This window comes from Periophthalmus magnuspinnatus, chromosome 4, assembly GCF_009829125.3.
Source record: "Periophthalmus magnuspinnatus isolate fPerMag1 chromosome 4, fPerMag1.2.pri, whole genome shotgun sequence".
NCBI lineage: Eukaryota > Metazoa > Chordata > Actinopteri > Gobiiformes > Gobiidae > Periophthalmus > Periophthalmus magnuspinnatus.
Window position 1 is genome coordinate 25,607,544 of NC_047129.1, and position 27,741 is coordinate 25,635,284.

The 27,741-nt window shown below is 37.9% G+C and overlaps 1 protein-coding gene across 1 annotated transcript in view; it reads right to left on the reverse strand.

Annotated features, from left to right (window-relative positions):
- LOC117369890 (inactive N-acetylated-alpha-linked acidic dipeptidase-like protein 2) overlaps positions 1-27,741 on the reverse strand; it is a 403,810-nt gene that overhangs the window by 66,018 nt on the left and 310,051 nt on the right. The window contains exons 12-13 of the mRNA XM_055221431.1: positions 27,596-27,724; positions 15,596-15,742 (exon numbers count right to left, since the gene is read on the reverse strand). Of these exons, the coding sequence (XP_055077406.1) occupies positions 15,596-15,742; positions 27,596-27,724 (276 nt within the window). The remainder of the gene's footprint in view (positions 1-15,595; positions 15,743-27,595; positions 27,725-27,741) is intronic.

The following is a 27,741-nucleotide window of genomic DNA, read 5'->3' on the forward strand; positions in this document are numbered from 1 at the left end:
TGTCTTCTTATAAGCAAAAAACAATAATTTAGTTTTGCATTGTGCACTTTAGCCCGTGGATCATTATGGGGTATTTTGTACATTTGCAATATTGATTTAAAACAACTTAATAAAAGAAACAAGTCCACTGTCTTCTGGGCCAGAACACTTCAGTACCCACTGAGGTATTCGGAGCAATTCCCACTAGCTCCTTTGCAACTTTTTTTTTTTTTTATTTGTGCCACGATGGCTGCGCGACATTGAGGAAAAAAAATGGGGAATGAAACATACAGAGCAGTGGGTATGTACTGGTGGCAGAGAAAACGGTTGATCGGTTGAGCTGATCGGATGTACAGGAGTGTAAAGACTATAAATACTTAAAGAGAGAAAATACTAGACACGGAGATAGATGGCAATAGATCATTTCAACACCAGACTGCGGCAAGGCAAAGCAATGACATTTCCAATGAGACAAGCAGATATCAGACCCTCCGCCCGAAAAGGTTCTAAACTGCACTTTTGTAATGGTGAACGGTAAATGGTTGCATATTTTCCACCTTCAAGGCACTTTACATCAAGGAGCGAGGTGAAGTAAGTGTCTTGCTTGAGGACACAATGAGAACATTCATCTGTGGGAGCTAGAATCACACCATCAACCTGTGGATTAGCAGATCTGACCGCTCAACCAATGTTTTTTTTTTGAGAGTGGGATTCGAACTGCTAACCTTCAGATGAGTGAACAAACACTATCAACTGAGCTACTGTTGCCCTGCCTCTCTCCAAAGACATTTTATCAGGATTTATTAGGCTTTTTCTTTCCAGGTTTGCTATCGATAACATGTTTTAGCTGGAGTCTTGTGTTTTTTCTCCGAAAGAACTGCTTTCACAATATATTATATGTAGAAAAACTAAATCTAATCATTTACGAGAAGAGCCAGCCACTGCAGCCCGAAAGTGCATTTGACAGATTAATATATTTTTCAAATTATCACTTAGTTTGGTGAGAGAGTATCTAAATATTCTTCATAATTTAACATCTGCTAAGTGGCAATTTGTGAAGTAGCAGAAAAACAAAAACTGGGAAATACAGGAAGCAGCAGTGAGTTCTAAAGCAGAATACAATACTTCTCAGCTATCATCAATTCAACCCAAAACACAGGGACCTACTTCACACAAGGCAAGCATTTTCTTACTTCTTTTGTGTAATTGTGCTGTCTGTATTTTAGTGAAAATATGGTGTCTTTGTATGCTACACTTCCCTCAATCCAAACAGGGAAATATGTAGGATCCCCATGTTGTACCTCTGAGCATCGATGAGGGAGCAACACTACACTGTATTCAAAATAAGCAAGGACAAATCAAACGGTCTACATTCAGTTTTAATGAAGCCTAGGAGCAGGTGAAGGATGTGTCATTAGCATGCTAGCCTCCCCTGCAGGTCTGGTGCTGGGGTGAGTGGGCGAAGGCTGAACCCCATCACTTATAATGATGTGCTCCAACATGGCTGACATACCCACAGGCAAATGCTGCAAGGGTATTTATTATAATTGTGTAAGTGTAACATTATTATAGGATTACGTGGGGAAAAAAAAAAAAAAGTTACACATTCCAAAACAAATCATAAAATCTTGCTAACATTATGAATTAAACCACAAAATGCATATTCACTTAAAGATGCACTAAGAAACTTTTTGTGGTCATGTCTGCCTCCTCGTCTCCATGGAGCTTTAATTGCTTTGCCTGGAATTCGTCGGAGTGTGAGAAATAAACCTAAATATGGAGATAAGCAAGTGATGCTACCAGGCAAGTTACAGGTAAAGTCTGTGGAGTGGACTCTGAGATTGCAAGCTCTTTTTGTTGTTGTTGTTGGGTTTTTGTTTTGTTTTTTTGACATGTTTAATGCCATACTGTGGAAAAATTGGGGAAAAAAGCAATAGCATCTTCATGGAGGCAAACAGATAGCAGACTCCACCAGGAATGTTATATAATACACCAAATAATAAATATATATATAAATAAGTCTCAGCGCCCAAGGATACATCTTATTCACTGATTAAGATTAAAACCTTTAAATTCTCAACTGCCGAGCCATTGCTGCCCATTTAAAGTAAGTTTGACTGTGCAAGTAGAGTCCACTGTCTGCATCCAATTAGAAAGTAGGCTATTTTATTGTCCGAACATCAGGAAATATGTGTTAGCATGCTAGTTGTTGTTAGCTTTCTCCTTTCTGGTCACTGGTGGAATATGTTTGGAATAAATCAGCTGCCTGTGTCCAACCAGGAAGTAAAAGCATAAACTTTATAAACCTAAACTGAAAAACTACAAAAACTACTCAAGATTGTTATATAAAATGTCAAATATAATCATGTTAACAATGTTTTTAGTCAACTACATAGTCTAACCCGCCATGCACTGCAACAAAGACCTAGTCAACCTAATCACCTCCATATTTTTCACAAACAGTGGATTGCAAACAACATTTCAAACTGTAACTAAATCCAGACAAAAGCTGCCAGCGCTGTGATATTTGTGTAGTCTTATCAGTGTTAACATAAAGGTGAGCTGGCTTACAACGCAGAATGATGTTCCAGATTAAACGGTGCCAAGAGCAGACACTGTTCATTGTTTTAATAGCACCGTGGTTCTGTTTGCCAAGTGTCTGCTGCGACTGCACTCAGGGGAATCGGACAGGTGGGAGAGTGCGCCCGGGTAAGAGGGAGAGAGACGGAGAGGGGAGGATGAACGCACTTCTAAATCCTCTTCACACCGTTCAGTCTGGAGTGGTCGGACCGGTTTTGATAATCAGTGGTGGTTTGTTCTGTGTGAAACGTGGTATGGGACCAGAGAATGTCAAAGTCTAGCCCGTTTACGATCACTGATATCATCCTTTATTTTTTTTCTCTCACAATGAAGTAGCTCACCATCCCTATATTCTTGACATTCTTATATTGGAGGACAGTAGTATGAGAGGACAGAAGGAGCTGGTTGGAGCAAGTTTTGACAGATTCAGTTTGTCGAAGTGGTGTCAACCAAGAAATGCTCTAATGGGCCATATGCTTCATATATATGCCACAGTTTCCAGTAAGTAAATCCTTAATTCATCTAAAACTAAACTGGCTCCTCAGACAATCTCACAAAGACCTTCTACCTGATTGGCATTTTCCACAATTTTACTAACCTCTGAATTTAGTTCTACACATTTATAAATCTGGAGCAGCTCTCACGAATATTTGAATCTTATACACTGAAGCATCACAACAGAGGAACAAGCCGAGATGTTAAATCTAACTTGTTAAATCCAGTTAAGAGAAAAGCACAGACATCTTCACCTGACACAGCAAGATGGATTCTGGTGATATTTTAAGTTCATAAACTCATGAGAATCCACATTGACTCCTGCTGTAAGGTTCAAATTTTCCAGCAGCAGGTGGACCAATGACAGAGCAGCATTGAGGTTTGTGCGGAAGCCAAAGACGAATTGCCCAAGTGAACCAAAACAAACATGGCAACATCAAGTGATGTACTTCAACCTACTGTAGTGAAAATGCAGACTGTTTTGTTTGTGAAAAACATGCAGAGGGAAGAGCTTTGTGAATTTATGGACAAGGAAGATGTCTGTGCTTTTCTCTAAACTGGATGAAACAAAACTTTGATTTTTGGGGTTGTTCTGCTGTTGTGACACTTCAACCAATCAGATTCAAATATTTGTCATGACGTTCTATTTCACCATTGCTTTCAGTGAGAGCTGTTCCAGATTGATAAATGTGTAGAACTCAATTTAGAGTGCTAACATATCAATCTGGAGCCAGGTTACAGACATCTTTCCCATCCCCAAATGCACAACACTCTGCACGTTTTTCAAAAACAAAGTTGTCTGCTAAAAGTGGCACCTGCATGTTTGTTTTGGTTGATTTGGGTCCTTTGCTTTTGGCTTCTGCCCAAACCACAATGCTGCCCTGTGACTGGTCTAAACCACTGGTTAACCGTGCAATTGCAACAGCTGGAGCCAGTCCAGATGGATTCTCCTGAATTTGAGACCTCTTGCAGACCAGGTTACAACTTTACACAGTTTACAAATTGTGTTCAAACTCTTGGTGCAAAACCAAAAGTCAAGGTTGCCAGAAACAAGCAATCTGCCATACTGGCCAAGCAAACAGCACCACAAAAAACTTGAAATCATATATTTAAAACAGAATTTTAAAATCCATTACTGGGCCTAGTAAAATGACAGAGGACTGTCAAAAAGTTGCTTTTAAGAAGCAGAGTTGGTAAAAATACCATTTTGTCAGAGAAAGCTTAAGTAAATAAATTACAAGTCACATCAGTAAAAAAAACAATAATAAAGTGATTCAATACTAAAAGAACTGAGAAAAACATCTATGATCCTCTGACTGTGAGATAAGAGCTCCAACCACAGCCAACAAACCTCCCAACACACAGCATCAGCTTAAAAGACAGGAAATGTGCAAACGCTCTGGAACACAGACATTCAGTCACATATACAGCAGAGAGCCATATCAACATAAGACACCATTCAATTATTCATAAACTGCATAGAGATATCCCTCCAACCTCTTAGTTACATGTAGAATATGCCATTGCATATTGGATGGTATCCGGGACATGCTGCTGTATACATGTTTGTGCATTCCTTTAAGACCCTATGGTTTTCAATGAGATGCATGTTTTGGCCTGTCAGTCCATGTTAGACCCAGGGGAAGAGACAACGCCACATGCATACATCCTCCCCATGCATATTCACTCATGTATGATTCTATTATACCAGCGTTAGTCTCAGTGTCAGTCTAGCACAGCAGAGAGGAAGGACATGCACTCCGGCCTGTGCTACCACAATGTAAACATATGTAAAGAGCCAAGACACAGTTACAAGTTATGAATAAGAAAACAACTGTATTATTAATTGTATTGGTTGACAGCAGAGGACATATTTTTGTATGGAAATACGGATTTGCATCTAATAATAAGGCATTAGAATCAGAAAATTCGCTGTAAGTATGCTACTTATTGTGGCAAAACTGCATTCTGGACATTGAAAGTTGTGGGAAAAAAAAGCTTATTAACTCATTGGGGTGAATAATTGGGATGCTCAGAATGAATAAAGTAAGTGTGGAATAACTTTAGACCAATGCAAACCGTTTAAAATTAACTGGTTCTATTCTTCAGGTTTTTAAGACAGTACAGCGCCATATCCAATTTAACACATTTTTAAGTTTAAAATTAACTGCACGTTGAATTGGAGCTAGTAGCATAAAGGGCTAGGCGAAAATCAGTTTTGAACAAGAAGTTAAGTCAATGGTATCTCTTTTCTATAACTGGGTCATATTTGCTCTGTGGGTCAGTTGTCAGAAATAACTGAAAAAGCAAAATATGTCTTCTGTAATACTTCAATAAAGGTTCAAAGCTCAGCGCAGTGTTACCTCACTTATATCTCTCTCCCTATTCTATACACTGGTAAACAAATACTTGGTTTAAAGCCGGTATTTGTGTGTACTGCTCTCCCCAGGCCACTGAAGTTTACTACGAACCCTAAACATGATGGACAGCCCCACACCTCCGCAGCTAAAACCTCTCTTTCTGCTCATTTATTCATTTAACTGTTCATTCAATTCTTTAGTTAATGGGCCCGTGTTTCTCCAGACTCCACTGAAAACCAGAAGGATTTGATTAGTGGTGTATAAAGCCTCTGCTCCAGCTCACATAGATCTCTGCAGGGAAAAGTGTTTGGTTTGTTGGACTGGTGGCTATCAGCGTTAATGTACTATACTAATGCAATGTAACTGCTGTCAATCAACAATAGACTGGAGATTATGGCAACTAATGGGGCATAATAAGGTACTTTTTAGAGTATTTTTTGAGTCCATAATTTTACTTAAAGCGAACCCATTATGCACAATAGACTTTTTAGTGCTTTTAACCATGTTATAGTTGGTTCCCGTTGTTGTATTTAATATGCATGCATGTTTGAATAATCTTTTTTCTCCAGTATTCAAGACGTCGTTGCTGTGACCAACTGGTACTGATCCCTGGGACACGCCCACTGTTTATGGCAACGTCAGTCAAGTCAAGTCAAATGTATTCATAAAGCACATTTAAGAACAACCAAAGCTGCCCAAAGTGCTGTACAAAGGCAATATAAAGTGCAATCTTATACATGCAAAAACATGATAAAACATTACAATAAAAGTGCCCTGCTTAGCTTGTGTTAAAAACCAGTGCAAAGTCAGCTCCCATTGGGCACTACAGATTTCTAATGTGGAAGTCAGCAGACTTGTTTCTTTTATTAAATTGTTTTAGATCAATGTTGCAATTCAAAATGTCCAAATTATAACATCATAATCCACGGGTGTCATAGATAAGAGCTATATACAGACAAGCACAATATGTCTTTGTTAATTATTTTACTTCCAGTAACAATATGATGATAAAGAATACATTTTTGGCTACTCTTTCAACTCTTTAAGCACACGTCCAATTCCAAATGCCAAGTTTGGGTTTGTTTACTCACCTGATTTTTTTTTATTTTTTATATTCGTTTGCGTTCAGATGGTAAGTGAGCATTTAAGCATTGTTCAACTTCAAAACTCTGGATCTGGCTACTGTATTTGCTGCTGTAAAAAGCAACGCCTGCGCTATATTAAGTGTGTTACTGATGTGTCTATGAGCAAGACACCAGCCCCTTTGAACCAAGAAATAAAAATTGTATTTGTAGTGTTAATTCTCAGTATAGGAGCAGGGTATAGTTTTTCCCATAGCTTTTGTTCACTATGGTGAAAGCAGCTGGGGGTCAAAGGTCAGGTGGATGTATAAATAATGGAGGGTATAGAGAATATATGAAAGCCAAACATGATTCTGATCTCAGAGCACACAGGTGCAAAGGAACAGGCTGGAGCTGTGGGCTTTATAGGAGAAACATGGACCCACTACCACATTCAGGTTTTCATTATTACTCTTCAAACAAAGTGTGTGCCTTTCTGTGTGCTCTTATTTACGGTGAAAATAAAACAAAAGGATTAAATCCTGCTTATGCAGTCCCAGAGAAGTGTTTAATTCATTCCACAAGCTTATTACAGTCATTGTAGCAGTGATGATGAATGAAAAAGTTTGCACAAACTCCATGTTGGTGTTCTCTGCACTATTTCTACAGTTTAAGAGGCGTCACTAGGCAACGGAGCCTGGAGCAGACTGACTGCTGTGATTGGCTGTCAGTCAATTCCAACATGTTGGAACCTTATGATTTGAGGTTTTGGAGCAGTGACCTGACAACAGAAACACACTGTCCTCACAGACATGAGGAGTGGCACCACACATAATTACTTACTAGCAGCAGTCCTTGGCCCAAGCCTCCCCGAACTCGTGGAGAGGCTAAAAATCCTGTAGTGTGCAGGCCTTAACTGCAATAATTTTTTCATTAATAATTGCAAACAATACAGCTGTTAAGTGCAAAGTGTAAAGTAAAGTTTATTGTATTTTTTAACCTCAGATGAAAATGTGTTTCTTTGGCAAAATGAATGTGAATTAGTGTGTCAAGGGCCAAGTCAAATGTTCTACAAACAGATTTATGATTACATTGACTTAAAATATTAGGGGAATATACTGGACTGCTGGTCTCCCTTCCATCTCCTGACTGCCTTTTCAGTGAAAAATTGACTCAAAATAGAGTCAAAATAGTTTACAATGTCAGCACCTCCTCGAGGACCTAGTTTGACCCGCCCTGTCTGGAACTCTATAGAAATCCAGTGTAATTGTTTGTGCCTGTGTTAGTGCCGGCCTCCTGACTGGCAGCTGCTCATGTAATGGTTTTAAGTGGATTGGCTTTCTGGCACAGTCTTTGTCTGACAGTAGATAATGTCTGCTCTTTATGACTTTCACTGGCGTCTCTTCTCTTCAGCTTTACTCCTCTCTGTATCTGTAACTCTCATTTTCTTTCCTCTTTCCACTCTTGCTTTCCCTCCTCCTCTCTCTCACTTCACATTGTCCTTCTCTACAGCCCCTTCAACCCTTCCTTACACTGTCTCTCCTTCCGCATTCTGTTCCTCATTCTTTCATCTCTTCCTCACCCCTCTTTCTTTCTCCATCCCTACCTATCTCTTTTCTCTCTATCTCCTTCTGTACTCCCTTCCAGCGCACCTCTCTTCCTCCTATAGCTTCCATCTTTCTTTCCTCACTTCCTCCCTCCTTTCTCCATCCCCTCCCCTCACTCTATCCTCTTCTCTACCCCCACCTCTCTCTTCCTCCTGTAATCTCCCTCTCTCTTTCATTTCGCTCCCCCCTTTCTCCTTTTCCCATCTGTCTCTAATTTTTTCTCTCTCCTTCCTTTTCTACCCTCACCCATCTCTGGAAATATCCTCTTCTCCTTCTCTATCCCCCCTCCTCCCTTCCTCTATCCCTCTTTTCTCTTCTCTCTCTTCCTCCCTCTCTCCTCTCCTCATTTCATTCCCGAACACGTTCCGGTCTTCAAAGTTACACGACGCTACCTCCGGCGGCTAAAGTTTGGACTGAGACGCGAGTTTAAGCGTATGCAGCGAATAATTTCCCTTACGCCAAACGACCCCGGTCTGGCAGATGTGCAGGGCTCGACCGGTGCACAGGTAATCTCCCATCATTCCTTGCCCTAGATAGGTGGAGCGCGTTCACTTAACAAGACTATTTACCGTCTTTCTGAGTGGAGGTGGCTATGATAGAAAATTGTGCGCGAAATTGAAGATGTTTCAAGACAAATTGGTGGGCTAAAATGTTTTCTCAGAGGGAGTGAGTACCGGTAATAAACGGCGACCTGATATGCTCCTGGTTTAGTTTCAGAGGGCTGGGTTCAATATGGTCTAAATGGGAGTTAAAGACAAGTTTGAAAATTAATAGGAGACTGTATGCGCCTGAACGTGATACAGAAATATCATCTGAAATATAAATTAGTAGTTCTATGTTTAAAATTCATCATGGAGCGTGGCCTGAGTGGTAAGTGGTAAATTTGCAGTTGAGAAAACCAAGACTGGACTTGTTCTTGTCTCTTTTTTTTTTTACTTCTTTGTCTTTTCTCTTGAAACTTACACGAGAAACAAACATCCTTAAACAAGATAGAGCTGAACGATAGAGTTGTTAAGTGTGACGTCACTTCCGGGTCCAAGGCAGGCAGCGTTGTGGCAAAAAGGAACAAATAAAAAAACAACAAAGCTAGAAATCAGCTGCGAAGTTGCCAGTTGGACCCGGAAGTGACATCATAACTTTAACCCTTTAAGGACTGAGCACACTATAGACCAGTATAGCTCACGTAGACTTTTATTTATGTTTTTAGCCATACAAATCATATTAAAGGAAGTATCAGAATTTACTGCATTTTTTCACACAACTACCTCTATTTTACATATCCATCCGTATTTTTTCTTTTACGCATCGAACAAGTGAAAATGCGTAAAATCCCTGCGGCGCCCATGCTCTCATTCGTCACCTTTGAGGAACAACGGAGGCACATTATTGTAATGACGGTAAAATATTTAAAGAGCCCCATGCCTCTGCTTTGAGACGCTGTTTGAATTTACATGAGAGCACAACTGGTTGCGGAGTTACGGTAATGGAAAGTCCGTAACCGCGAGTCTATCGGCGACGATGCCATCCAACGCTATAGGGTTAACAACTATATGGACTTTATTTGGAGGTAAAAACTCTGATAGTGTTTCTTTAGGTTATGAGGCTAAATACTTGGATGACCTCTTGTCCTGACCAGATTCCAGGACATCCAGGGCATCTTCAACGTCTGTCCTCAAGTGCACAGGCCTCTGATAAAACTCGTTTGATCAGCTCTTTGCAATATTACCCATGCAAATCATTTAAATAGCCCATATTACATTTCCTCATCACAAACATAATGAAACACAACACAACTCCAGGTATGCTTTTGATGAGGGAACAACATTATTTCACAACTTAAAGCTCACAAGAGTCATTTTTGTGTAATATAGGACCTTTAAAGTTTGTGGGAGTGTAGATAACAGCGCAACAAATTGACATCTATTGTGAAATGAACACAATGCTTTCTAATTGTCAATGATCAGCTTGAGCCTTCTAATGGAGATGTCTATAGCCAATCCTGCTTGTTCACACCCTGCAAAGTTCACAATTTAGTATTTATTAAAAGAAATACTGTAGAAAAACTGTATTTGTAATGATTATCTCACATCGTGCACACCATTTGGACTCCGCAGGCTCCACACAGTGTAATTGTTAATATAGTTGTCTAATTATATTCCAGTGGGAGCATGGAGCTGTTTTACTGTGGTTGTGGCTAACTTCCTCCCACATGCCTATAATATACATGTAGGAGGGCGAGAGGCAATTTCACCTTCCAAACACCCACTTTCTCATTCTCGGACTGTTTGGTTTCTGCAGTGTTTCCAAGGGATTGAGTGGGTGAGTGAATGGATTGAAGTTGTTTATTCTGAGTGTTTTTATTGCGCTGAAAAGTGTGTCTTTATCATAGACTATATATATAAATGGACATAGCTAAAGCAGTAGCCTCCGTGTTCCAAATATCAAGTGAGCATGGGCGCAAAATGGTTCCTTTGAGGTCTGGTTCGAATTGACTTCGCCCATGTCTCTGTAACTGTTGCTATCAGCCTTCTCTTTCCAGTCTTAAAATGTTTATATTAACTCGGTCTACATGACCCTGGGTGTTTTATTTTATGCTTTTGTCCATGAATCAAGATATGAACATTTATAACAGACCAACCAGGCACCTTCTTTCCTCAAGGTCGCTGCTCCTAGCATTAGCAACAGGCTGATTGACGGCCTTGTTTTTAGGTACCCGTCCTCGGCCAAACGGTGGAGGCGCAAAGGGCCGTGCACCTTCAACATCCTCGCTCCTGACTGGCTCATTGGTTTCGTGCTCGGATTTTCGTGCAAAAGAGAACAATAGGAGGGCCATTAAAGGTTAAATAGGATTGTTAAGGCTGAAACTGGAGACAATAGCTGTTTACAGTTTCAGTGTAGTTAGCTCCTCCGTTCAGATAGATATAAGGCAGTGTCCACCAGCAATCTGACCAGAACTGATGAAGCGGCTTGGATGAGCAGCGAAACATCTCCACTCCTTCAACGATTTGTCCAGTTGACAGATTTAAACTTTGTCTTTTGCTATGGATCAGACCTGGACGACTGAGGGATTAGACAGACATTTTTTAAAAAACAGTAATAGTGCAAGGAACATAGTTTGTAATTAGTTTGGCTGACCCGGTCCTGTTGTATTCTCACATATCACCACTAGATGCTGTCTACGTTATTTCTGTCTGATGGTGTGCGAACTTTAGCCTGACAAAAGAATAGCAGAGAGCATAGGTGAACATGAACAAATGCCACGAGAGGGGAGGAGGGAGGGAGGAACAGGTTTCACGTCTGCCATCTACTGGTGAAAAAAAAAAAAAAAAATCAAATAAACTTACAGAAGGTAGTTTTAAGCTGAAGAATAAACCTTACATACAGTCAGTACAATCACCTTTGTGCTTTGTGTAATGCAAGCAGTACAAACTATCTATTCCGGCTTACAGTTCAGAGCAACTACTACATCTATTTTAAACTCAACGGAACCGACCTCTTTAACCTGTGCCATATACAAACAGCAAACTGCAACTCATAAACACATCTAAACCCTTCTTTTATTATTTTGCATTGGCTGCGCTGCCTTCAGGGCTGGTAAACAACGTGACAGTCTTTCGCACTAATTAAGCTCAAAGTTTCACGCGATCCTCGAAACAAGTTTAGAAGAGTTTTGCTAAATCTCTGTTTCCGCCCTGCAGCACTACAACAAACATCAATACTGCATTTTTAATACCACAAAATGGGCCATGCATATTTCCAGCTCTCCCATGATGCTTGGTTGTTATTCAATAAGGGACCTAATCCATACCTTAGCCAAGTGCAAAATGATATGTTTTTTGTACCATTTTATAATAACTATACTTAATAAAGCATGAACAAATATTTAAATCATAATGGACAAATTGTTTATAAAGAACGTAAATGCCTCTGTGCACAACGGCGCCTGGCAAACTCACTGTTAGCGTCACTACTTCCTGTCCAATTTTGAGGCATAGTAAATATAAAAACAGCACCACAAACTGAAGTATTCTACATGTAAAAACAATCGGGTAGTCTTTATTTAAATTAGTTTGAATTTTAATAGGTTGTTTATTTTATATTTGACACTTAGCATAAGCTTTGGTACACAGCGATCTAACATACAATTCTATCATAAAATCTTCATAATTCGCTTTAGAATCCATCCACAATTGGTCAAACCCAAGCCAGGATAAATACATAAATTTACATGTGGAAGGACATCTGATAAAAGTATGGAAGCCCGTTTCCGCCATGAAAAAAAAAATAAAAGCCCCACAGAAAGTCGAAATTACGAGTTTTAAACTCGTAATTAGGAGTTTAAAACTCGTAATTATGAGTTTAAAACTCGTAATTATGAGTTTAAAACTCGTAATTATGAGTTTAAAACTCGTAATTACGAGTTTAAAACTCGTAATTAGGACTTTTAAAACTACTAATTATGAGTTTAAAACTCGTAATTATGAGTTTTAAAACTACTAATTATGAGTTTAAAACTCGTAATTAGAACTTTTAAAGTCTTAATTGAGCTTGTAGCACACTGCAACTGAGTGTACAGAGCAGAGGAGACAGGAGGAGGACTGTTATGTTTATCACCTACATACTTTTAAAAAATGAATAAATTAAGCTCCAGTAAAGTTTCTGGCGTCTTGAACAAATCAGTGGGCCCTGAGTGCTGTTCTGACCACTCATGAGCTGTGCTCTGTGTCTGTGAGCGCTCGTTTTCCTGGTCTGAGCAGAGTGCCAGCTGGTCACAACCCCGCTGGTTTATTGAGGAAATTATTAAAATACCAAATTCATTTAATCAAAATTGATAAGGTTCACTTTTTGTAAATGTTACATTCCCAAAATTACGAGTTATAAACTCATAATTCATACTTTTAAAAGTCCTAATTACGAGTTTTAAACTCATAATTAGTAGTTTTAAAAGTCCTAATTACGAGTTTTAAACTCATAATTAGTAGTTTTAAAACTCATAATTACGAGTTTTAAACTCATAATTAGTAGTTTTAAAAGTCCTAATTACGAGTTTTAAACTCCTAATTACGAGTTTTAAAACTCCTAATTACGAGTTTAAAACTCGTAATTTCGACTTTCTGTGGAGCTTTTATTTTTTTTTTCATGGCGGAAACGGGCTTCCATATAAAAGTCTATAAAATCTGTATTATAACATAAATTAAGTGGAAGTTCATTGTTTTTTGTTTTTGTTTCTTTTTTTAGTTGCACTTTTTTCCACTTTTTATCTAGTTTAAATTGTTTTGGTATATTTAAGTGAGTTTTCTGCGTCTGCTGGAGAAACGGACAAACTCCTTTCCACAAAAAAAAATAATTACACAAAAAACAAACAAACAATAAAAAAAGAAAAAAAAGAACAAAACAAAACCCAAAACAAAACAAAGAACTTACTTGTAGGTAATTAGGACGCTCCGAATGTATAGAGTAAATGAGGAATAGCTTTGAACAACTGCAAACGGTTTCAAATAAAGTTCTGTTTTTCACATTTTTAGTAAGTAGTTAATAAATTCCTGATCTCCTAAACCTAACCCCTTAATTAAGTAGTTAGAAAGCTTGAATCATACTGTTTATTATGAATTCAGTCTTTGTTCATGCTTTATTAAGATTAACAGATCTGTTCTCTAACGTTAGAACAAGCTTCAATTTTATCTTACAAATACATGTCCCTGAAAAGTTCTTTTTAACGCCAGTATAAAATATAACTGAGGCTTTATACTTCTCTTCATTCCATGGCATATTTGAGGAATTTTCGTAATTAGTAAAAGATTGGCAATGTCAAGCAAAGTCAATCTTTTTTTTTTTTTCCACAATAATTTCTCCAAATAATTAAGGGGGGAAAAAAACCTAAAAAATCCCGTCACTGATTTTTGAAGTAGCCTAATCAAAGGTCCCTCAAACCAAATCAGCAGTTGGATTTTGAAGTTGTCATTCTGTTTTAATGGTCACTACACTGTGCTAATTTTCACAGTTACTACAATGATTCATGATTCGCAATTGTGTTAATATTAGGGGTGTAATAGTACGCTAAAATCAATATCCGGTTCTGTATTAATGCATAGACTCAAGGGCCCAGCAGCACAAAGGGCTGTGTGCAAATAGATGGAAGAAAATCTACTTTTTTGTGTATAGTTTGTTAGTTTTGTATGCGTTTTTTTAAAGCACCTGTGTCAACCCTTGCCTTTACAAAGTGTCAGCATGCACTCGCAAAGGGGGAGACTGTTGTTTCAGTCACTTGAGACCTCTCTCAAGAATGCGGGTTCTTTAAACTTCAATGTTAAATCATCTGTCCACAATCTTGGCCAATAGCATCCAATACATTACTGAGAATCTCCTATCAGTGAACGATGTTGCAGCCTCATTCATCCACAGATTACCTCTTCCTCTTTCTTCACACGCTTGCATTAATTCTCCATTTCCGGATTTTATGCAGCGAACTTCAAAAAAAACTGTTTGGATATGGACTTTCTTCTTGCAATGTTTAATATTTTGGATTCTCCGAGTTTTACACTTCTTCCTCCATGCACTCTTGGACATGAAAAATCATATTCTCATGTTTGATACTGTGATTTGGGTATTATATTTGAAATCAGCAATATCAGGAAGTAAAGGGGTGAGAACAAATATCCTTCTGTATCTGGTGGTATCAGCCCGGTAAAATAATAAACTCTGGCGTAATTGTTTCATCAGTTGTACTTTGCCATTTGCCAACACTGGACTGTGTCTTTTGAGAGTGAAGTCATCACTTGCTTTCTTTTCAAGCAGCAGGTTAACTAGTCTCAGTTTGCATGACACCTTTGTTGCATTTACATTTTCACCGGCATTCAAAAGAAACAAACTGTGAGTTCCATCCTCATATGTTGCTCAAGCTTCTTGCATTTTCCCTTGGATCTATATATAATAAGAACCGGATAAGACGCAATAACGCCTTACCCAGACTGCACCTGGTCCAGCTGCAATTCCTGTGTCAGACCGGTTTTGTTGTGATGTGACACGCACACACTGCTGTTGGGGTCACAAACAGCTTTTACAAAGGTCGGATTTTGAAGCTTTAACTTTGTACGATTTAGCCTAACCCCGCTCTGAGCTCACATTAGCTTTGCTCTAGGTGCTATTGCTCTGATTGGTCAGAACTGATCACATGGTGCACATTTCTGTTGTCACACAGTGGCCAGTGCTGGACGAGTATTGAGGAAGTCATGTGGAAGAAAAAATGGTTTACTAATGTAATCTTGCTAGTGGTGTTGGTGTGAATCTCCTCCACTGTCGTATTTCGGTAATGCTTCTACAGAATTGCTTTAAACTTCTTAGTCACTAGTCTCTTGATACTAAAAAATCTATTCTAATGGAGACTTAAATAGACCTTAAATGTATAATGGAAATTTCTTTGCATTAGTATTTTTTTAATAGGACCCCAGGAAGAGTAACTATCGATTCCATGACAGCTAATCCAAACAAAAAGAGTATTTCTTCGTGCTCATACCTGGTCTGCGGCGGTCTGCTGGAAGGAGAACTCGAGCGTGGGCACAGCCAGCAGGTTGGAGAAGAAGCTGGAGTCTCCGGGCATCTGCAGAGAGCTGACGTTTGGGCCGGGACAGTTCCCTCCACGGATACAGCTTAGCAACTGCCTCTGGACAAAACAATATCCAGCAATCAATAAAGCGTTGCATTTTTAGTTTGGAGCATTGTTTTTCCTGTTGTGCCTGGGCATGTGCCAGTATTTGAGACAAGCAAGGGTAACTGTGAGACTAAAACACACATTATTTACTTTTTAGCCATTATTATAGCCGCTTATTTCATTAATCCACTAAATCTATACTTGACTTCTATGAGCACTTAAAAATTCTCAGTTCACATAATGCCCATTCAGTTGCATCATAGATAAAACTATAGACCTCTCCTACACCGTTTTAAAGCTCATAAATCATCACCGGACTCATTCTGCGGTCAAATTGTTCTCACAATAAATGCATGGCTCTTTTAGCATAGCATTTAAGGGGGAAAAGGACTTGATTTGTTTAATTTCTAAAGGTTAATTCCTGTTAATGACAGCAGAGGGAGCTCCAGCACCTAAATACCGCACTGGAAACAGAGGTGAGGTTTATAAAGTATATTTTTCATATGTAGAAATTATTTAAGTTAGAAAACGTGAAATGCCAAGGTGACCAAATGCATGTTTAAAAGGGAATTAAAGCCACAAGAATGCAAAATATGTGGATTTTTTTTTATACATAAATTAGCAAAATAGCAAACGTTCCTGAGTTACATAACATGGGCAGTGGCTCAATGGTTAGAAGGCTGCCGGTTTGATGTCAGCTTTGACAGTGCATGTTGTGAGTGTATCCATACTAGGTCAGTAAAGTGTCTTGCACAATGACACAACAGCCTTTCCTTTACATAACAAATATACAAAATGTGCTACAACAGGCCCCATTGTTTGCATTGTCAATTTCTTTTTTCTTTTTTTTAACACATACATTTTCAACTATGTGCCTTCAACAAGACAATGTGATTTTCTTGATTTTTTATATATTTTTTTCCTCCAAATAAACTTTCCATAAAAACGTACATGGGTCTTGCACCATGCTACATAGAAATACAATAAATACAAGTCAAATTTAACCTTCATGCAATGTTATGCTATGCTAATGTAATGCACTTTAAAGCCCAAGCACAACCCAATTAGCTTAGCTACAAAAAACATTTACCTGCATATTAATATTCATAAAGGGCATTTGATTAGCCATTTAGCGTTAATTAGGAGCTAACCGGCTGAGAATAAATGCTTGTTCAAGTGTATACAATTTCAAAGTTAATTTCCTTTCGTAATGTTTATGTTACCACAATAACATCCAACGATATTTCCTGTATGCATTGGCGCACACCATTAAGGCCCATATTTGGAGGAATACTTTCAGCACGCTCCGTTTGGCAAAGACAATATTCCGGGTGATTATCCAGAACACACATTTGCCCTCAGACAAAGAGGACATGTCAACATAGAACCGCCATTCTGGTTTTCATCACGGAGCAGAACAGAGCCTCAACAAATGCGCAAAGCAAATATATCATTTCTTTTTTGGTTTAGTGACTACTCAATTAAGGTAAAGTAACGCATACTTTTTAATTAATTATTCCTTATATCCTTTGCATTTGACCCATCAGGACCTTAGCTTAGGATTGTACCTATTGTGCATGTTTTGGGTTGATGAGGGAAACTAGAAAGCCGGAAGGAAACCCACACAGACACAGGAAGAACATGCAAACGGTCCCTAACTTCTAACCCCTTAATTAAGTAGTTAATAAACAATTTGTTCATTATGAATTAAGTCTTTGTTCATGATACTAAAGCTAACTAAGCTGTAGTTATTATTATTTACATTTTGTTCATGTAACATCGAAATATTGATCTAAAATTAATAGCATTTAATTATTTATGTTTTTTTGTGTTTTTTTTTTCATTTTTTTTTATTAATTGCAGGTAAGTACAGAAGAATTATCAAAACAGTCAAGCTTCAGAAAATACAGGATTACTCAAATACTTTAAGCTAATTATGAGGGAACACCATTATAAAAGGCTAAAAACTCAATTTCATATACTCTCTCTGTGTTGTCTTGATAGAGCTGAAAAAAAAAAAAGTTATCCCATTATAGAATTAAAATAGAAGTTAAAACCCTATCTTGGCCAAACCAGTGTCAGATCTTGTGCTCCCAAGTCCTCCATCTTCTTCAGATATGCCGTGTTAACTCCGGGGCCTGTCAGAACCCTGCAGCCTTCCACCTCTGTAGCCATAGCAGCAGAGGTGCAGGCCGAATGGAGAGAGAATGGGTGATTCTGCTTCAGGAATCAATATTTAATTTCTTTGTCTGCTATGATAAGAGGAGAGTGAAATCAGTTTGCGATCGCGCTCACCACTCAATAGCCCTCCATCCAGAAAATTCCTGCTCCACAGACGGACAACCTGACTCAAATGTAAAGTTTTTCTCATAATGAGCAGTGGAGTGGTGTTTTATATTGAGAATTTTTGAAGCATAACAAATGGCGTATTCTTTGCTGTTTTTGTGTCTGTTGCCCTATACTGAGAGTCCGACAAATGTGGGAATAAAATAGCATTTCCCTTAATATTAATCCGCATACTCTGATCTGGTGCAAGTCTCTATCCACTGGCAGCAGAGGAAATTACCATGGGAAAAATAATCAAACTAGCTGATAATCGACATGCCCCAACAAGTTGATGTTAGCATGGAGCACTAATGAACACGATTTCACATCAGAAATGCTTAGATTAACTTTAATGCTGATTTACGGGCATAACATTTGTGCAGGGTTTTTACCTGTAACATAAACTCCATGTATGGTGTCTGGTCAGAGGTAGGGCAGAGCGATACGGCCTACATTTTTATCACAATATTATTAACAACATTTGCAGTAACGATATAAATAGACGATATACATCACACTAGACTTATTTTTTCTTACAACACGACTTTCACTCGAATGCTAAATGGTAGATTAAAGATAAATTATTAAAAACACACACTGTCTGCCTACACAGTTATACTATATGCACAATAGTAAGTAATGAATCATTGAGGTAATAGCAGAGACTTTTATTTTGACGTTAATGCCAATAAAAAGACACTGAAGTGACAATAGGCATTAGTTCTCCTTCGCATGTGAGATGAAATGCCATACGATAGGCAAAACATCTTTTTACAGAGGATTAATGAAACCAGTGTGGATGAAGCTAAATACAACTTCAGTTATGTTTTTTTTTTTTTTTTTTTTGATGGGGGACATGGTTAAAAGCTCAGAAAAGTCAATTTGCATAATATGTTCTTTAACAGAAGGTCAAGTTTTACATTCAAGTTTGTTCAACCAACTATTTGCTTACTACTTTACTTTATAGTTGTCATGTCATTCACTCCGTATTAACAGCAAATCTATCCCGTGCTTTCTGTACTTTTCTATGTCAACAAAACTTGGTGCATTTCCTAAACCAATAGAGTTTGTAAGCTGCGTCGTCTTTTCTGGCTCTGCTCCTGTTTACTCTGGCTGTTGTCTGAGTGGCTGGGACTTGCCTCTAGTTCTCAGTCAACAGCTGCAAAATGGCTCCTCCAAATGCACTGACTGGAACTGCATTATCATAATCATAATTATGCAAAAGTGATTTTCGGTTTGTCACTCCACAGTCGTCGCGAATGCAAACGCGATCAGCATATGTCATCGACTCTGGCTCCTCTGAACTTAGATATGGTTCGGTGGCTGTTAGTGAATGCGTTTGGTTCTCCAATGAGCGTGCCCCCAAAACAAATGTCAAAATATTGTCGGTGATATCAAGGGAGAAACATTACAGTATTTGAAAAGGCCTTAGTAATGGATATTAGATGCAACCGCTACAGGTTATGTTCACACGTTCTACTATTTGAAGTTATTGTTTCAGATGGTGGGCACATATACGCACAACTCTATGAGCAATTCACTGTTGACAGAAATATTAAAACTGTTGATTCATATCACAAATTTGCAGTAATAATCTTATAAGAATGCATTGTCTTTCTTTATCTTTATCTACACAGGGGAATCCAATGAAAGCACTTGGACTCTTTTTTTCATGGACGCCCTGTTCAAAATACAACATGAACAAAAAACAAATAAGTATGTAAGTCCGTATAAAACAGGAGCAAGTGTGTGAGTAAAAGTTTGTTAACAGATTATTAAATTGCAATGATGTATCCAGTTTTGCTTTTCATTGCAGTGTGTTCCATTTTTGTGAAGCAAACCGCTAAAAACCCTCTTTCCCATCTCAGTTTTGGTGCAGCTAGTCCTTAGCCTTATACAGTCATGTGATCTAGTACTAAATGTTCTGGTATCGATCATTAAAATGCAGGTGAGATATTCTGGCAGTTTTTGAAGTAGTCCCTTACAGATACATTTCCTACAGTGCTTAGTTTTTCCAGACGCTCAAAGACACTTTGCGATTTTGTGCATTGTTCATTCACTCCACACTTGGTGTTGGCAAGCTTCTATTGTAGCCGCAGCTGCCCTGGGACAGACTGACAGAAGCGAACACATACACATACACACATACACACACACACCACTTTCATACTGGGCAATGTGGGTGAAGTGCCTCGCCTAAGGACCTGGTATGTGGTATTCCCAGCGCGTTCCCACCCAAGTCCGGCCTTGTTTAGCTTTTCAGATCTAACGAGATCAGGCTTTGGCAAAGAGTTTAGGCCACACAAGGAGGTTATGACTTATTTTCAACTGACAGCAATAAGTGCCTGTGTTTTTAATAGTACCACCATGTTTTAATTAAATAGTGTAACACATTATTTCACTTACACTTGAGGTTCACTGTGTAACTTTTCAGGTGGGAGGTTTTTCAGCTTGTCTCTGGAAATATTATTGCTTTGCCTTGAATGTTTCACAATATGGCATTAAAGCTATCTTGCATTTATTTAATTACCAGTGTTTTTTTTATTGTTTAGCTAATATCTGATGCAGACCTTCTATCTTTTTTATGAGCTTAATGTCGCTGTACACTGTCCCATCAAATAAAGACTGAACTAAATAAATGCCTTGAAAAATGGGTCACCTCGCCACAGATCTGGCCTGTAACCTCGCGGTATCACCTGCTTGTCTCCATGGAGATAGACCAGTTTACACAGCAAAAATATCTCCATGAAAAACTTACAGTGGAAAGAGTTCTGCTACACTGTAAAATCCATTACTCAAGGAAAAGTAAAAGTATGGCGTCTGGAAATTAGTAAATGTAACTGAGTACTACCTCTGCTATAAATACTTGAGTGCCTTTTCCTCATAATTACCCAGATTCATGAAGCCTGGTGAACTCACAAATGCCACCCAAACAATGCCACGAGCACGACTATAATTCAAATATACTGTCGCCTGCAAATGATTTCCCACAGTTATGTTCTGTGCGACGCTAGCCATAAAGTCACGCGCTTGTTCTCCAGATTTACAACACGGCTCTATTTCCCCCAAAAGTTTATGTGCAAAAAGATAAATTATACAGGAATTATACCCGCCGTGTGTCCTCTAATATGGCGTGATGTTAATATTACCAATGGAAGGAGTGATTTATGAGCAGAGCACTTTGTTACCGGTTCTCGTGTTTGAAAGTCTCTAGTGTTGCCATAATTTCAACTGACATAGTTTTTCTACTTCCAAGAGAGGAGGGAGAGAAATATTGGTCAAAGAGGTTTGCATTTTCTTCGTGATCGTAAACTGCAGTAGGCGCGTAGCCCGGTATCCAGACTGAAATCCTCTGTAAAGTACTCACCAGTGTCATGATCTCTTATTTTATATAATCAGGTCAAAAATAAAACATGTACATGGATTTATTCTAGCAAAATGGAATGACGTAGAGACAATGGTGGGTAAATATATTTACTCACATTTACTTTAACAACTTTTAAAAGAAATCTTACTTTTCTAGCAGCATATTTTTACTCCTACTTGAGTAAAATTTTTCAATAGCAGCACTGTTACTTGAATAAAAGTTTTGGTTACTGTTCACACTGTGAGTAATTTTACAAGCGACAAAAACTTTATGTTGACAATAAGAAATTATCTGAACATTTGTGTTTCTCGTATTGCTCTTCAGATAATATTGTTTTTCTCAATTTTGTGTCATCCTTTCATGCATTATATACCGTATTTTCTGGACTGTAAGTCATGCTTTTTTCTTTTTTTATACTTTGGCCGGGGGTGCGACTTATACTCAGACTTATATGTCAAATTATTAAAATATAAAATTTCACATCTTATTGTCACCTGTTATTGTTACACTGAAAACTCTGCAAGGGCACTCTACGCTTCTGTACCAGTATCTACTACTCCTGTACCATTGAACATTTAAAATTTGAACATTACGGTAATTTAAAAGACATCTGAGAAAGACTGAACAAAAATACCTTAGAGTGCTGTACTGCTATTCAGCCTTTTGTTCTATATTTTATTGTTATTATTATTATAACTTGCCTTTAAAGATAAAATGTCTGTTCTTGGTCTCGGATTTTGTAAAATAAATTCCCCCAAAAAATGCGACTTATAGTCTAGTGTGACTTATATATGTTTTTTTCTTCATTATTATGCATTTTTTGGCTGATGCGACTTATAATCTGGAAAATACGGTAATATTTTGTCCTTCAAATGACATTAACTTCAAAATTATAAACCAGATGTTACGTCACAACATTTACTCTTTACGTTACTCTTAGTTGTAATAGTATCCCCAATACTTTGAACTACTTTGAGTATTATTATTTTGAACTATAATGTTACTCTGACACGCTCCACACACTTTGATATAAAAACATATTCAAACTAATAGATGTTTTATGATCTGTTTAGCGTCTATAGACATGTTCTTCAATTGCGTTGGCGTAGGCAGCACTGCTCATCAAAAGTCTCAGGGGTTGACTCTAAAAAGTTTGGAAACCACTGGTCTATTGTCCTCTACACTCACTCATGTCTTACCGTGATCTGCGCTTTATATTGTGGACAGTGGTAATAGAGTTGTCATAGCTCCGTAGTTTGTTCGCCTACTCAAATCTCGCAGCCGTCACATGCACTGAAGTAAACATTCCCCTGCTCCAACGCCTCGTCAGCGCCCGTTCCCCCCATGACCCAGCGTGCGGCACATACAGTACGTCCGATGTCGATACAGCACAGAAAAGGGTTTCTATTTTGTCCTGATTTCGTTTGTTATCTGCACTAAACAAAAGTGCAATGATATTTCGATAGATGTGGAAACGCCTTTAATGTTGTTGGGTACTACTAACCTACCAGATATCATGCTGCCAATGTCCAATTACCTACTTAGAAAACTCCCAAACTAACATCCTGACTAATGCTTTTACTGTAAATATTATTATTAGTAGTAGTTGTTGTAGTTTTCTTTGTTATGTCTCAGATGTGTTGTCATGTCATGTGTCTGTCTATTAGTTTTAATGCTCAAAGCCAATTGAACATTTTTACCTGCCTTTAGACAACGGATGAAATCTATTGTTCCAACTCTGGCGTATTTACAGTATATTGAAGCCGCTTCCTGATTAATATGCAATGTTTTACTTCAAACAAATACAAACACAGCTTTTTAACTTTCATTTCATTAATAAATCATTGTCATCTTAGTTTCTTTAAAGGTCCCACATTACACAATATGGACTCTCGTGAGCTTTAAGCTATGTTACATTAATGTTACGTCATCAAAAACATACCCAAGTTATGTTTTGTTTCATTCAGATGTTTGAGTAATCCTTTATTATTATTCTGTCTACATCTATAAGCTCAAAATCCTCAAAAAAACAACAACACAAAAAACACACCTCCAGACATGGTTTTGATGAGGAAACATTATAACATAGATCAGAAAACAGCGTAATATGGGCTCTTCAAATCCACAGTTGACTTTCTCCACTGTCAAAATAGATGGCAGTGTTACCTTAGCAGTCTTATAGATCCTGACGTCTATTTGCATGGATGAAACTTTCCCAGCCACCACACTGGAGCAGGTGAAAGATTGAATTTTTAGAGTAGCTCATGAAGCCACTGGTACTGTATTTCTAAATAATTTTACAAGTGACAAAAGTTTTATGTTGACAATATGACATTATCTGGATATTTGGGTTTCTTGCAGCATTCTTCAGATTTTGTGCCTATCATTTCATGCATTATATACCGTATTTTCTGCACTATAAGTCTCACTTTTTTCTTTTTTTCATAGTTTGGCCAGGGGTGCGACTTATACTCAGATGCGATTTATATGTGAAATTATTAAAACCACATCTTCGTCATTGTCAGAGTAACTTCAGAGTAACTCATAAAGCCACTGGTATTGCATTTCTAAATAAAGACATCGCCTGTTCTTGCATATCGGCCCGTACACCATAACATAACTGCTTCTTCCATAAGACTCGCATAACAACAGCTGTATAATGATCGCATATCACCGATACATTCTGCTATACAACGTGTCTAAGGTCATTTGCGCTGGTTACTTTTCCTTGTATATTTTAAACTAACGATGCTGTCCACTACCACAAAAATCTCGTTGAACCACCTACGCACTCCCGGCACATATAGCCAATTATAGAAAAACACCATTCATTTGGCCTGTAGTCTGTTGTCACTTCCAGCAGTATTCTTATCACAGAATCTTATCTTCGTTTGGTCCGCTATAAAACCCGTACAAAAGCACTTTCTGGTTGGATATAGTTGGGGTATAATTGGTTCCCAAGCACCCATTTGAAAACGATCACAGTGGAGTCTCAGTTTGGATGGCAGGTTTTGTAGTGGTAAGGAAGTTTGAGTAATTGTAGAGTTTGGGGTAATATGATAAATGGGTCTGTCTATGCTGGTTTCTAAATATTAGCAGAGGCACAGTGATACGTTTTGCCAAAGTGTGGGCGTCCGGATTAAATAACAATTTTTCATGATTTTTCAGATGACTATAACGACTCTCTGAACCTTGTCCCATGATGGTGTGGTAATCTGATACGTCCAGAAGTGGATAGTAGTCAAAAACTTTACTTATCTAAGAGTATTGTGACTTCAAAATAATATTACCCATGTAAAAACACAGTAGTGGGCACAAAATTTCTTGAGTAAGGGTATTAAGTAAGGTATTCAAGCTCAAGTAAAGGTAACTTAAAGAGTAAATGTCTGGACATGGCATCTGGATTTGAAGTTAATGTATTTGGAGAAACACAACAATAAACACGGGCCAAAAAAAACCCAAAAATTAGATAAAACTAAATCATATCCGAAGGAGCGGAGCAAGAAACACAAATGTTCAAATCATTTCATAAAGCTTTTGTCACGTGTCGACTTACTCACAGTGGGAAGAGTGGCCAAAACTTGGACTCAAAGAAGTGTGTTGTAGAAGTTTTACAGGTAGTACATAGAATATTGATGAAAAGGCAGGAGACCGTCTGGAGAGCTTTTGCAGAAGAAGTTTATTGCAAATTACAATGGCCAGGAGGCTCAATCGTTCGTGATGCTGCCATGTGATGAAGGGTTTAAGTAAGTTCTGTTGAGCATCATATTAAGTAGGTCTGGTAACAAATCTTGGTCACATGGTAGATGGTCACATTTTTATACAGCACCCATTCACACACACACTCATACACTAATGTACACACACTGAGGCCGAGGTGGGTTAAGTGTCTCGTCCCAGGACAGCATTCATCTGTACGAGCTGGAATTGCCCCGCCAAACTGTGGATTAATGGACCTGACCACTCAACCAATGATGTTTGTTTTTTTGTGTTTTTTTTCATGTGGAGAGTGAGATTTGAACCGCCAACCTTCAGATCGGTGGACAAACACTAATGTTGCTTAAAATTTTGTTATTCTCTCCTGAGTTATTCTGTCCTTAACAAAGAGTACTGTTACAGTGTCCAACATAGCAGTAAAAGTATGGCATGAAATGTGTGAAAATTGACTAATCACTTTCAGATCACACTGGATAATTTGCAGATAATACATTCAAACTATAATACGTGAATATTCATTAAAGAAGACTGCTTGTATCTGCTATAAAGTTATAATCTATGACACCTGTGGATTAGTATAATGATATAATTTACAGATATTAAATCACATTCATTTGTACCAAAATGACAATGCAATGCTGTCGAATCCTACGCAGGTAATCACTTAAAGAAAATAAAGTTGAGGAACAAAGTAAATACAGAGCAGGGGGTATATGCCGGTAACAGTAAAAACGGGAATATAGCGATTAAAGATTGCTCAAACATGCACGAATCACTGCAAAAACAACTTGGAGAGAGTAAATGAGAAGGAGAAACTACTATAACATGATTAAAGTCAATTTTGTATAAGAAGTGTGCTTTAAAATAAAAAATACCTTATGAAATGCTATGTATGTCTCATAATATGTTTTCCGATTTTTTGCCTCATTGTCCGCACGGCAACAAATCAAACAAATGCCAAACTCATTCAATTTTGTGCATCCATTTATTTTACCATTATAGTTGTATTTTTTGTGAAATCTTTTAGTCTTATTAGTAGTAATGAAGAAAAATGAGTCTGCAGCTAAAATCTTCAAATTTATTGTGGGCAATTACTTTTTAATATCCCGTTATTGCCATATTTTCATTAGTTTATTTATTTTTTGTCAATTTAATTCTGGGCAGAGTCATTATTTAAGCCTACCATCTGTAAGCTTCCATCTGTTCATGTGGGAGTAAATAAAGGAACGTGGCATAATGAGTTTGTATTTGTATTTTTATAGTATGTGAGGCGTGTTTTATTTCAGGCCTTTGTTTACTGTCTTCAGTTCATTAGTAAATACTTTGTAATCGGCTCTTTGAAAAGCACATCTATGCTTTTCAGTGCAATTAAGGCGAGACACTGCAGGCAAATTGGAAAACATGTCAAATTTTTAGATCAGTTTGAAACTTCTTCTGTGATTACTTGCATAAATGTAAGGAAAATCAAAGCTAAATGATATTGGGTAACAGGTGGGACAGTGTTTGTGAGGGCACTTTTGATTTTCTTGTAAAACTGGACTGTATAATCTCAAAGTTTTTTGCCTTGTTTGTTTACTTGTTTACAAAGAGTGGAGGATCTTTAAAGATGGTTGAAATTTCTGGGTTTGATTTCGAAATGAGTCAGTGTGTAAGAAAAGTAGATTTGATTGCAGGTGCATGGGTAGAATATGAAGGTACTAAAAAGTTATTTGGCTTCTTGGTGTTTTTTTGAGCAAATCTGCACAGGACTTATGATGCTAAATACTAAACTTAGTGCTCTATGGTGTGATAAAAGCCTAGTAGTGACGGGTAGTTCTTTAACTTTATAATGTTGCTTTGGATAATGCATCTCTATGGACTTTTTACATTATTGTCAGAGGTGGGTAGTATTCAGTTACATTCACTCAGTTATTGTATTTTAAACAGAAATTCTACTTCCTGGACTGCATACTTTCACTCCTGTAATATATTTGACAGTGTAACAGTACTCTTACTTGAGTAAAAGTGTTGGTTACTCTTCCCGCTGTGAGTAGTACCTGATATTAAATTAAAGTAAGATTTCATTTTCCTCATTTTTGTATCTATCCTTTGAAAATATTAACTTTAAACTATAAATCAGATCTTTAATTCTGTCAGTTACTCTTGCTTCAGTAGTAGTTTCCCCACTTTCCCCACTTTTTTGCTGTTACTTGAGTATTTCTTGCACTATTACTTTGTACTTCTACTTGAGTAATATTATTTTTTTAAGTAACGTTACTCATTTTTACACACTTGAGTACAATGTTTGGTTACTCTATCCAGAAACTTGGCCAATTTCCATGGTTTTGACGCTCCTGAGCTCTATAGACATTATTTCACCCACTTCTAGTTGCAGGTATGTTTTAGATCTGAACAGACTTTTATGACATGGTCTAAAATCCTGAATAATATATGAGCCGTGTGGTACTTTTTCTTACCCTGTGTATGTCAGAGGTGAGCTGCAGCAGAGACGGAGAGGCAGAGGCTCGGAGCATCTCTGTGCCTCTGACCGGACAGTCCAGGCTGACGTAGGCTACGGCGCTGCTCTGGAGGACCACGCTGTTCTCCTGACAACACACAGTTA